The sequence below is a fragment of the Anopheles aquasalis genome, chromosome 2 (genome assembly GCF_943734665.1).
Source record: "Anopheles aquasalis chromosome 2, idAnoAquaMG_Q_19, whole genome shotgun sequence".
Lineage (NCBI taxonomy): Eukaryota > Metazoa > Arthropoda > Insecta > Diptera > Culicidae > Anopheles > Anopheles aquasalis.
The window spans coordinates 80,020,647-80,033,689 of NC_064877.1; the positions used below are offsets into that span (position 1 = coordinate 80,020,647).

The following is a 13,043-nucleotide window of genomic DNA, read 5'->3' on the forward strand; positions in this document are numbered from 1 at the left end:
AGCAGCTGCTGCAGAAGCGTGTTTCGTCACCTCGAGCACGGTTGGATACACATACCACAGTACTAGTGGTGGTGGTAATCCGTAGAAGGAGGTTGAAGTTCATTTGCTTCCTCGCTCATCGGAAGGTCCTACTTCTGGTCTCTATTCTGACCGGTGTTCGGTGCACCTTCATGGGCACCTCAAGGTGACAAGGTACCGGTGTGTTAATGGGGCCAAATAGTAGCAACAGTAGACCACCAGCAGGACGGAGACGATGGGCTGAAACACTTAAACTCCAGCCCCCAAAATCGCAGTGAACGATAATCAGAAGCTGCTCCCCTTTTTGGACCACGTCCGGCGGCGTGAACGAGGATGCCCGGGGTGAAAAAGGGACTTCCCTGCCACGACGGGCCGGGGCTATTGACCGGCGACCTCAAACGAGGTCGTCTTCGCCAGCCGGGGCTGCTATCGGGTCTATGCGGATATGCTAATGAAAGGTATGTCGTTGATGGCAGCCAGACTACGTCATTCTATTATACCGGTCAGACCCGGATAGAGGGGGGAGGCTCTTCGCGATGGGTTAGAATACGCCCGTGGTTATGTAAGACGCAACCACGATTTGTCGACTTTTTGTTCACATTTTTTTGACTGGATTTTTAAAAAGTACTCGACTTGGGAGAGTCTAGGGATATAGGGATCTAGGGGATATCTTTTCGGGGCAGGATTCTGTGCTCTACTTACCCCACTGAGTTGGCCGTCTGGAAGCGGATAAAGGGATGCTCGAGATCGTGCACGTCGTTACCGTAGCACGTGGCGCACAGATCGTAGTACGGGCACTCGGCACACCGGAACCGGATACCGGCGATGCCCGCCTTCGAGCAACCGTCGCAGATAATGTTCGGATGCTTCACCCCTATCTGCGCGTTATCGATCACGATCAGATCGTACTGTTTGTGGTAACCGACACGATAGTTGGTCCGATGGCCCGAATCCCAGTTCACGACGACCGTCTTGTCGGGCGAGTGGGTCGACCCGGAACGTCCTATTTCACACAGCGTCCCTACGTGTCCTTCGCCGTCATCTGATGGAGGAAAAAGAAGAACAAAAACCGTTACATCATCCTGTGTTAGAGTTGAAAAAGACTTTTTTTTACACCTTCTCCCACCACGGACTGATAATGAAAGTGAAACATATTCCAAATCCAGTCAGCCAGTATTTACCTACAGCAACACCCGTGACCTAACAGCGACAGAGAGCTGTGAGATGGGAATCCCGTTGAGCAAAAAAAAAATCACTGCCACAAAACCGGAACTAAAAACTTTCCCCACCGGGGGGTTCGATCCGGTGACAAGCGACAGAGAGAGAGAGGGAGTAGCTAAACGATTCGCAAACAACACCGAAGACACTCTGGGCACGCGTTGTTGTTGACTGTCTGGATCAACGTTCACTGGCTGATTAACAAAAAAAAAAGGCCTCCGCGCTCACGGCCAAGAGTCGACCGTTCACGTTCGAGCTTCGCGATCGATTAACTCTGGTGCTGCATCTTGCCGACGTCCAGACCCGCGGACGGGGTTCGCTTGCGTCGTTTGCGTGTTCGTCATCGTGAGGTGACGAAATAGAGTGAAAGCGAGAGAGTGCGCGTGCTCTTGGGACCTCTATCTTTGTTTCGAGCGACGTAGTTCCGGAGGGATGTGTGATCGATCGTCACGGGGTATGGGACAGCGGTCCGAGGCTGCCCAGATAAGCGCGGCGGCATGTCGTTGCTGCGTGAGTGACTGGTGCTTTGACGTCGCGACTGATGAACATTCATTCAAACGGCGAACGGCACGACGTGGACTCGTTGACGATTCGTTCACCACGAGGCCGCTAGTTAGTCGAGACTGCTAGCGGTCGTAAATGAACCGCAACAAGGACGAGCCTCCTCCTTTTTGGCCTGGCCGTATACGCAATTTTCTTCACTCAGAAGAAGAAGGAGCATCAAATGCGACAAACTTCTTTGTCCTTTTAACAGACTTGGCCATCTAGTAGTCGCCATCGCGGACGAACCTTGAAGTGAACATACGTCCAAAGGGTTGTCGGAGGGATGTATGTTGTAGAGAAGAACATAAAAATTAAGGAAACAAAAAAAACAAACACGCACTCCAAGAGGTATGCTCCGGATGACGAATTTCCGGTTTTTTCTGTTTTCATCGTAAAAGCGCGCGCGCGCGCCTATCAAAGACCGATGGCCATGATGATGTGTCACGCAAGTTTTCCTGGGAATGTGGCATTGACAGACCGGCGAGACCACCGAAGGGTGTATGGATAGATAAGCCCGTCAGCTCGTGGTTACCGCAGCAATGAAAGCGACATCTCTATCGACCCTCTATCTAAAAGGGCTACTAGATGTTGTGCGTACGTTTCTGTGAATGGATGAAGCATTGGAATATAGATATCATGGTCGAGTTCTGTGAATTTCCCTAACACTTGATCGCAACCGGAACGGAACTGGACCATCGGACAACCAATCCCTTCTCGTTAGTTGCTTTTTTTCGAAAGCGACATGCAATCAAATGAATGTGCAATTGTCGTAGAAAAGTGCCGCCACCATGACTTGCATCCTTCTTGCGTTGGCCTCTGGGAAGTCCGTTGTCGTGGACGGATTGTGTGCGATGTAGGCGTCCAAACGGATGTCACGGTCTGACCTCATCACGGACCACCGGGCCATTAATCACATCACAGACCACGGGAAACAGTAGCAGCAACATCGGCAGGGACTTTCCGATTGTGGTATATGTGCCGCCGACGCGATATGATAGGCAGTTGGCCTCATTTTTCCCCAAATGGCGCGGTTCGCCAATCATTGGCACGTTGACGATCGTTTCCGCACGCAGTCATCTTCTTGCCTCTTGTTGATCCACTCAAATATTCGGGGAATTGGTACTTGAGGAAGCTTTAGAAAAACCAAGATTCGAGATGCTTCCCATCGCCGCGTGATACTCGTTTCGGGGACGAATTAACAGGAACTTCTCGAAAAGTGACGATGCATAAACGTGGCAGGCTGGGACGTCGCGTAGTAACCACGCACACAGCATCCCTAGACGTATTGTGTGTGCTTTGACGGTTGGCAGAAAAACCCGAGACCACCCCGTGGTCGGGGATTCATCTCAAGAGCATCACAGATGCACTACGTGGCCCAACGGATTTTTGTTTCGCTTTCCGGAACAACGAACATACATCACAAGGCTCTCTCTCTGTCGACTTTGGGATTTCCAACCGCCACGCCACGCGAAGAGTCAACAACCGGCATTGCGCCCTGACAGGATGAGCAGAAGGAAGCTGCTGCTGCATTCAGAAGCTGTCTTATCCCCCGGCAGCACAGACAGACAGCAGCCGCCGCCGCCACAAGAAACCAAAACATAAAACAGAGAAAAAGACGTGGAATCGCGTCGCGAACATGATAGAGAGGATTGACGATGTCGGAAGACGCAAGAGAGAGATTCCTTCATCTTCTCCTTCGCCGCCCCATAAATATCTTGACGCACCCGTGGTCTTAGTAAGCCAGACTTCGGTCTCGTCGTCGTTGTTTCCCCCGTCATCAGCTCCTCATTAGGCCACGGAGCGTGAACACACTTGCTCTCTCTGTCGAAGGCGCACGCCTTGGACCCCCCTACGATTCCTGTTACTCGAAACCGAAACGTCTTGCCGTAAGGGAGACATTTGGTGATGGCACGCGCGCGCTCCCTTTGTAGTGGAGGAGTGCAGAAGGGGTTGTTTAAAAATATCACTCCGTTGACACACTATTTCGAGCTAGCGAACGCCAGAAGTGGATGGTAGACGGATTCTTCTTGACGTTTTATCAACTCTCCGAAAAAGGAACAACACCTTCTCGGCTACCTTTCTAATCCAGGACGAGAAGGAGCACTGTTACAGCTGGCATAGACATCCCTAGAAAGGATAATTTGGAAAGAATTGAGGGGGTGTTCACATGTGCAGCCGGTGTTCTGTCTCTTTTCTGTTCAATCACGGCAAATCACTGTCACGCATGCCACGCAGATATAACGCAACGGGGGGGAAGAGCCAACGGTGCGTGCGTGTCGAAGTAGACGTGGCGTAAAGGTAAATGACACCCAGGACCGTCACCTAAGCAACGCTTCGTTCGAGTGAGGGTTCCTCCGATCGCTCTAGTTGTTGTAGGGGAATGTTACACTTCGAGGATATTTTTAGAACAGACATTTGAATGAAAGAAAAGAAGTCCTAAGCATTAAGTTGTAAAAAAACAATATAAAAGAACCTTTAGGGAAAGTAAAAAAATATAAAAAATATAAAATTACTCCTGTTGTACTGAAATGTCCACCGCCCTTTGCGCTACGCTCCCGCTGTGTTTGCTGCCCCCTAATCCAAGGTGTCAATCGGCGGCAGTGTTTTTGGGCGAACCATAACCTCCATCACGCGCAAAAAAACACGCCATTCGTCCGCCAATTAAGAAATTATGATTATTTTTGGATCAGTAAACATGTTATTTGCTCAACCGACCGGCGTGCTGTGTACCGATGTCGTAGCCGAGCACATGCCGTGCGCAATGAATCAATGCTCTCCACCCCCTTCCGCCCTCCTTCACAACATGCTCTACAAGAACGGGTTGACCAGAAATAGCAACACTGGCCTACCAACAAACGCTAATTATGCCCTTCATGCTCCTCCATCCCTCCTCCGGTCATACGCAGATTACAACGATTTCTCTCTTTTTCTCAAGCCATGCTGCTGGTGTTCCGCTGGTGGGCTTATGTTATTTTTATGATTCATGCGCTTTAACCTGTGACCAAGAGAGGAGCAAAAGAGAGAGAGAGAACAGACACAAAACACTTCTCGAATGCCGGTGGCGTGCCACGAAAAGACTAAAATATTCATCCCCAATGCAGTAGCGTAGCCGTAGTGGCCAGGATGCGCCAAGGAATAAAACACAACCGAACCCCGCACGATCGAAATCCCCGAATCCTCGGTGGCCGCAGCGTAGCGTAGCATAGGCCTCCCGACCGTCTAGTGCCGCGTGCGGTCTCATGACAAAGCCCTACATCTGCAGTATTGATTTTTTTTTTCTTCGAGAGGTGAGGATTTCCTTCCATTCGGAAACGAGAAATTTGATCGAGCAAGAAGAACGTTGCATGTGGTGCATCATCCAGTGGTCCAGACTACAAAGTGGGGTGTGAGAGGGGCAATGTTTAGATGCGCCAGAAAGTCCGCGGTCTTGTTGATGTTTGACTTTCCTTCACCATGACCTTCCCCGTGGCCTAGACGCACCGAGATTGGCCGAGGTCAACATGGAATCAAAACCAATTAGATTGCTTCAGTTGGTGTGAGCATAAATTTATGTTGCGCTTTTAGTGACTGTTCAGGGGAACAGTTTTATGGAATTAGATAACAAAAAAAGGCGGAACGATATTAGGGCACGCGGCCTTACGCCATCTGCTACGAATGTTGAGGGCCACTAAATACCGAGGAAATGAGTTCTATAAAACGATACACGGATATCGTCGCGGTGCGTGCAACGCAATTCGTAGGGCAGGGTCCCGGTTTGGTTGTAGGAAATCAAAAGACCACACACCAAGTGTCTAATCGTAGACCATATGGATGGCCACGAACGAACGATTGAATGTGTCATGCATTCCGATAAGCCGGCGAAGCGTTAAGACGCTATATGGGGCGCCATGTAATGGTGTTTATGTAAGGCCAAACCGAAAGGTATCGGTGCGATATGAATGCATCATACTGTGTTGCGATGCACTGCCAAGGTTTTACGTGTGCAATCGTGATAGCGAAAGTTACAACCAGCGGCAGGGGTTAGGTGGGATGTTGCTAAACTTTTCTCCATGCTAAGCCGAGGGCTAGTATAGAGTAATTAGAGCGATCGACACTTTCGAAAGTGATCATGTTGAAAGATATAAATGGTGCAGTTTAATGGAAAAGTAGAAAGATTGATTGAAAATCATTTAGCTGGTCCACGAATGGGAAAAGTTTGGGAAAAGTGTTACATAAAAACGGTCAGATTATGTTTATTGTTGTGGATTGTTTTTTTATTCAAAATGATGCCTGGTTATAGATGCTTCAGATCATACCTTTTCCGAGCGTTTATAGAACTCTTATTAGATAGAAATATTTGCGAAAAACTCTTATATTAGCTGCCATTCTAAGCTAATTAAATTTGAATCGATTGCTGAATGGGGATGTCCAGAACTCCCGGCAACGTATGGATTAAAAGGTTAAAATGATCTCCACTCCACTTTACCCCACTTTCAAACTCATTATCACAGTCGAGACGTATTGACTTTTGCAATCAATACCACATGGTACCGACGTGAAAAGGGAAGACCACTTCATTCACTGTGCGAATGGCAGCCCCCATCAAGGATAACAACCATTGACCAGCTCTAATGAGTACAAATATAGAAATGACGAGCTCGAGCACAGCTGGAGCACGACAGCAACAGAGATTTGCATGCTCGACAGTATGTGCCAAGCAGCACAGAAGCTCACTCAGGAAGGATTCGTCCTCGCCATCATCTAGATAAAAGATATTTGCTAGAGATTCCAGAACCACAGGTCAGTTCCGATATGCTATTGGTTTTGCGGTGGCGTTAAAACAAGCCAGGGAGCCCCATTTATGTGTGATCGGTCGGGCCTGCTGAGGTGCGAAGGATGTTGATGTTTAATTTGATGATGGAAACGATGTGATCGTTGACACGCAAGCAATCCATTTACATTTACAAACATATAGACGCACACACACCCCTATAGACGAAAGCATTTTCTATCCAATTAAAAAAGGCTCGACAACATGTCGCAGCAGCAGAAAAGTCGATCGAACATAACCTTCGCGCGATGCATCGGATAATATCAAGGTGGCGCGGTGGGGCTTTCGCTAAAAATAAACTCCGCACCAAGTGCCGGCACTCGGCTTCCTTTGATTGCCGGTCGAATCCCTGTCACGTTGGCTCCGAGTGTAGCCATTTTCCTTTTCCTAGCGCCCCTCCTCTCTACCAGCAAAGCAAGCGCGGAAATCCAGACAATCTGGAAACGATCAAATTATGCAAAAAAGAAAGAAAACAACAACCAACCAACCAAGAAAGTAGAAGTAGAAGAAGAAAAAGAAAAAAGACAAACAGAGGCGAAGAAAAACCCTCGGCGTGGCGGCCATGGAATCGAAATATGCGTGCCAGATGACATTGGTGACGTACCCCCAAAAACCCGGCCAAGAGGAAAGTTTGGCTTCCTGTGTATTTTCTCCAGGATAGTCCGCTTTGGCTGGGACTTCCATTCGAGGGTGCGGGTACAGCGGCGCCCTCACTCACTCACTTCTTCTCTCTCTCTCCCCTCTCCTGGGTACAGCAACAGACTGCATACGCCCACCGCACAGAAATGGTGGCGGCGGCTCGAGGCGGAGGCGCGAAAAGGCGAAATCCCACAGGAAAAAACCATCAACGCCGCTTCCGCTCTCGTTCGCGGCGGCCGTGACGCACTGCAGAGGCGCATCATCTCGGCCCTGTTGCTTACCCTTGAAAACATATTCTTAACGGGCTTAAAAAGGGTTTAGCGTGCGCTGCACACGGAGAGGTCAAAGTCCCGTAGCGCCTTCAACGACGAGGAGGAGGAGGAGCAGGAGAAGCGAAGGTACATGGAACGCCTCCCCCGCCATCTGCGCCACAGCTTTTCATTCCCCGGACCGGAGGAGGTGTCTGGCACAGAGAAAGAGAGACCCCTGTCCTGTGTTTGTTGTTTGTTTGTGTGATGCGGGCACAGGAATATGGCAGTTCCGGGTTTTCCTTCGTCGTTTCGAGTTTTCCGAGGATCCGAGGACCGGGGAGAAAAAAAGGAACTGAAACAAAGCAAAACAAAACAAAAACGCGTAACCGATAGGAAACCATTTCTTCCTTTTACGCCGGATGTGCTGGGCAGCATTTTTTCTTTTCAAAGAATATTTGATGCGATATCGCGTTGGGATCGCAGGGAATTTTCTGACATTTAAAGTCGGCTGTAAAATGTGTATTCCCCTCGGTATAACCAAAGTTAAAGAGTTTAGCATATCGGGGTACAGGCGCAGAAGGCCCCAGGAAACGGATTTACCATAAACGATAGAGATGGAGGTATCTGCGAGCGTTGAACGGAGCAAACGTTGAACTGAGAACTGGGAGTTGTTTATACGCGACGTATAATTGCTTACGCGATGACAAGAATGACTACTGAGACCTCTAAAGGTTTCTCCAACAATATGTCTTTCTAGGAAACTCCATTTACATTTCGAATTTTAGAAATGATTAAACCTCTGATACATATAAATGCAATAAATTCTACAAAGCCCTATACTGCTTAAATACATAATTTACATTAATACACAAAACATTCAAATATTGGACAGCCTCAAACGATTGCTGCCACCATCAGGATGCCCCAGATGACATCCATCAGGTGACACCAAACAAAACAGAAGCAGCACCAGCAGCAGCGAATGATCTATCGAGTAGGAAGCGAACATTGGATGCTCCAAATAGAACAAGACACAGACGGTTGGCCCCCTTTTCCGATGAACTTATGATGAGTGTCTGGTGGTGTGGCGTCTTGGAACGCTCGACTTCTCCGTCACTGTAAACCCACGCAGAACTAGCACGGGTGATGATGCACCCCAGCAAACGCTGATGAAAATAGCGCAGCAGATCAGCAACAGGGCAAGAAAACACCGAAGAAATCGAGGGGATTGCTTCTCGTTAACCAAACTTGGTGACGAAGCAGAAGATCCTTCAGTCTCTTTGCAGAACTAATTTTAGTCAAACTACGAACAAGGGGGAACGCGATCGAGAGGACTAATGACAAATCGACAAACAACCGCCACCACCACACAACTCGTGCCGATCGTGCGCATCAAACATCGCAGGAGGAGAAGGAAGCGTCAACGACATGGTTACAGGGCTCAGTAAGCGAAACCGATCCTTACCTTGATCCTGCCAGATCCAGTCGGGACCGCGGGCGACGCGAATGCCCGGTGCTAGCATGGCTGTTGTCACCGCGTCTTCAAGCGCGGATCGTGCCACTCCAGTGCACGGCGTTTGGCACAACACACGGGATCCGCTTCTTGGGGAAGACGACGATGATGACAACTTCACTTACACTCAACTTCCCCTCAACTTGTTGTCGCGCGTCACGGGCGTTGCTACTGCCTAGACATCGAATTCGAGATACTGCAAAAAACGAGAGAGAGAGAGAGAGAAAAACAGTAGATAATCATTAGACAGTGTTCTGACACAGATGCATTCTGCTGCTGTCCCCGTTTTCTGACGTTAAAATGAAGCGTAATTGAAAAATTATGAGTAATTAAAGTTCGTGAATTTGAAGACAGCAAAGCGCGCCAGGGGAGTCTGGACTGATTATACGAATGGCAGAGAGGACACCAGGACACCAGCAAATCGAATTAACTCGCATTTGATGGGTCAACGAGATGTCGATGTCGATGTTGTGCACCATTTTCGTTCGTGTTCGCTGCTGGCCGGCCCGGGGCCTGCGGTGCCAGTCTGGTGCTGGTGGTCCACAGGGAGCAGCGCTCCTCTTTGTTGCGCCGAGGCCGCACTGCACTCGAACGCGGTGGAAAGGGTAGGGCGGTTCAACTATGACATGACATGCCCGTGGACGATCGTCCGTTTGACCGTCGGTCAGCGAGGTCAGCAGTGGTGGTGGCGCGTTAAGCGGTCATAAAACTTTATGCACTACACATCGATGATGTCCGTCCACTCGAGCCCGGACCGAAGGACCAGCTGTGATGGGAGAATGGACAAATATTCCAACCATTCGCCCATTTGAGTGTCTCGCAGACCCCGTCCAAAATATCGCCGACAAACCTTAGTGTCCTTGGTGTACTGACACTGGACACGGGATGGTCACAATCGATAGAGATGATTCAAAACCTTCTTCTTTTTTTTGCAAATAATGCTTGTTTTAATGGAATCCACGAACGTCCCTATCAGCTGTCGTCGCCGACACGACTTGGCGCCATTAGAAGGTGAACCATAAAAGTGTTGCTGTCTATCCGCAACTCATAACACACTGGGTAGTGCGGAGCATTCCTGTCGTTGATGCCAGTGTGCCAATGTCTCGCACATCGACGCATCGACCCGGGCATTGTCGCACGTACGTTGGAACACTCCAGTCCCATTCCGGTCAGCTAGCTGAAGATGGCAGGCTGTCTGTGAGAATGATAACCTAACGATGACTTATGCTTGCGAGCAGCGCGCAATGCTAGATGGAACAATGCGCGCGTGGTGCATGATAACTCGTCCATGAGTTGTTGTAAGGATGTTGTGGTAATTCATGAATTTTTCTTCGTTGTGCTTTGGACAGCTGAGCCACAAAGCACTTTGAGGCGGTTTTTAAAGTTCAGTGTACAATCTAAGACACTGGGAAAACATATGCCGTTGCGGCAATTACGGCTTAGAATGGTCCGTTTGATCACGTGGAATTCGTTAATAGAATTATTTTTGGTAATTCCCCAAAAGGACTGATAAGACCGTTGATTGCAAAATTTCCCCGGCGTTTAAATATAAATATGAACGACTAACCAACGGCCACGCAGAAACTGTTGAAAGCTAAGGGTGATTCCCGTTCGGATTATCACTGGAAAAGCTAATTGCAGGATTTTTGACCTCCCCTCGCTGCTGAGCAGATAAGTGTGACCTTCACCACGTTCAATTGAATTAAATTGAACCGAAAAATGATTAAAATACCAACGTCAAAAACTACCGACTTCTTACGTCAGTGGCTAACGATGTTATTTTGGGAAAACCAAATCTAATCACTCATGGACAGTTTTTTGGTCTGTTGAAGGTTGAAAAAATGGCTCTATAAAACATAGAAGATGACGTTTTTCATGCATTTGTTTATGGTGCTGTAAAATGATTGCAAATATGTCTTCAAAATTTCTATTTTCCCAACAAAGTTCAAAAATCAGATTGAAAAATTAAAACATTCAAGATTGATATGGAAAAAAATCAAAAACTGTAATCTAACGGATTACGAATCATTTTAGCTACAATATTAAAGCGAGTTAGAGCATAAATTAGCTAGTGTGCGGAGTTAGACACTCTATTGGATGATTTTCTGCTCACTTGCATATTGACTAAGCCTCAGTCATAAGGTTGTTATAACGTAGTTGTCAAGTATTTAAAAATAAATAATTTAAATGTATCAAAACGATGTTCTATATGCATATTTCAAAGCAAAATAGTGTGGTGCTGAAACAACGAGCTACTGATGATTATATGGCAATCCCTTTTAGTTCTTCAGCAACCTTAAACATCCTTTTTCATTATTCCTATCATAAAATCCGAATTACTTTATCTAATATTAATTTGAGCCTAAAAAAAATGAACCCACAGCGCACCCACATTTTCTGCACTATCATTTATCTCTCTGCCACCTTTGCCTTTTTTAAACAAACTTTAATTACATATGGTCCGTTTTCGTAGAACAAAAGGTTCTGACAAATTGTAATAGCTTCCGCCTTTCCCAACCGCCCCTGCCTGCTCAGGTTTGTGGAGAGGGTGGCACATTTGCAGTCTATTCCCGGTAACACTACACCCTGTGGAAAGATTTCTTTTGACTCGTTCTACAGACGAAGGAGAACGACGGGAACGCCACCCAACCATAACCACTCGGCAACGGGTTGTAGTGTAATCAGAAGACCCCGAACACATGCTTTACTGGTTCACACTGCTAACCGTTCCCAGCGTTACTATTGCGCCCGTTGCCGTCCAGACTGCATCCAGAGTGTAACTTGCTCCCATCGCTGGTCTGGATTGGAAGTTTGGGATCGCTGGGAGGGGAAAAAGATAGTTCCGATTGTTTCCCATGAGGAACCCATAAACCACAAACGGGAATCCCACCCCACAAAGAACTGAACCACATCCGGTTTCATTTAAAACCCCTTCGTCACCACGCAGCACTTGTCCTCTCCATCGCCGGTCTTTTTGTCCTGTATTTTTTCCCTCCCCCCGTGTGATTCTCACCCAACAAATTGAAGGGCAAACGGAGCGCAACACCAGTGACGACGGAACAGATAACTCCCGGGAAGAAAGCCCGGTACGACCAACAACCCATAATGACCATCGTCCGAACAACAAATGGAATCCAAAGGGGGTTAGCCAGCGGAACACCAGCACAGGAGAACACCAAGTCCATATGTGGGGTTTTTTTTTCACCACCGAGGAGGAGGAGGAGAAGGAACGGAGCATGGTGACCGTTTCCGGAAGTTGAGTAAAATTAACTCTATCTCGTCATCGTCATCATCAGCAATCATCGTGGGTATGGGGAGGGGGGGACAGCACTGTCAACCCACTGTCATCGTTCATTACAACATGGAACCGATTGAACGGTACACGGCTGGCCACATACAGAGTAGTGTCTACCATTTGTGTTGACCTCTTCTTCTTTCCCTTGTACTCGTTTTTCTCCCCGTCTCTCTGCTTTCAATGGTTCGATTATCTGCCATACACTCGATCGAGAGAGCGCTAGCTAATCGTAGGGCTGCTGTTTACTTGCTCCAGTTTAGGCCAAGGTTTCGTAGATAAACAAATGACGTATCTCTGGCTCTGTTGGATGAGCGGGAATGGAGTAACGACCGTGGGCACGGCTACGCGTTCATTGAGGGTACCATTTCGGAAGGACACCGGGATTTCTGACCTGGAAATCCCACCGCCCCTTTCAAAGCCACAATCAGAGGGAGTTGTAATCAGACTCAACTGCTCCTCACTGGATTGGATTGTACTAAACTTTACTACAATATTGACACATCGAATGCGATGTCGAACAGAATGTTAAAAACACTCGGAACTAGAGAACGGAACTGGTGGCCGCTGGTGGACGGAGATAACGACGTTCGCGCACGCCGCCATATTGCATGCGCCATTGTGTTCCGGTTATGGTCACGGTGGTGGTTTCGGTAACGGTGACGGCTTGTATTACCATTTTGTCTCCCCCCCTGACTGACTCGCTGTTTTAGGAGTTTACTTTTTTATTTTTCATTTGCATTTGCATTCTCGTTTCGC

At 48.0% G+C, this 13,043-nt stretch overlaps 1 protein-coding gene across 4 annotated transcripts in view; it reads right to left on the bottom strand.

Moving 5' to 3' along the window:
• The window catches only part of LOC126570567 (E3 ubiquitin-protein ligase MIB2), a 40,464-nt gene that overhangs the window by 8,338 nt on the left and 19,083 nt on the right, over positions 1-13,043 (bottom strand). For 2 of the 4 annotated variants that reach the window (XM_050228416.1, XM_050228417.1), the window contains exons 3-4: positions 8,945-9,188; positions 721-1,060 (exon numbers count right to left, since the gene is read on the bottom strand). In XM_050228416.1, the coding sequence (XP_050084373.1) occupies positions 721-1,060; positions 8,945-9,002 (398 nt within the window). In that variant the 5' untranslated portion in view covers positions 9,003-9,188. Of the gene's footprint in view, positions 1-720; positions 1,061-1,199; positions 1,492-8,944; positions 9,189-13,043 lie in introns of those variants that run through there. The other 2 variants (XM_050228419.1, XM_050228418.1) reach the window with 2 other exon arrangements.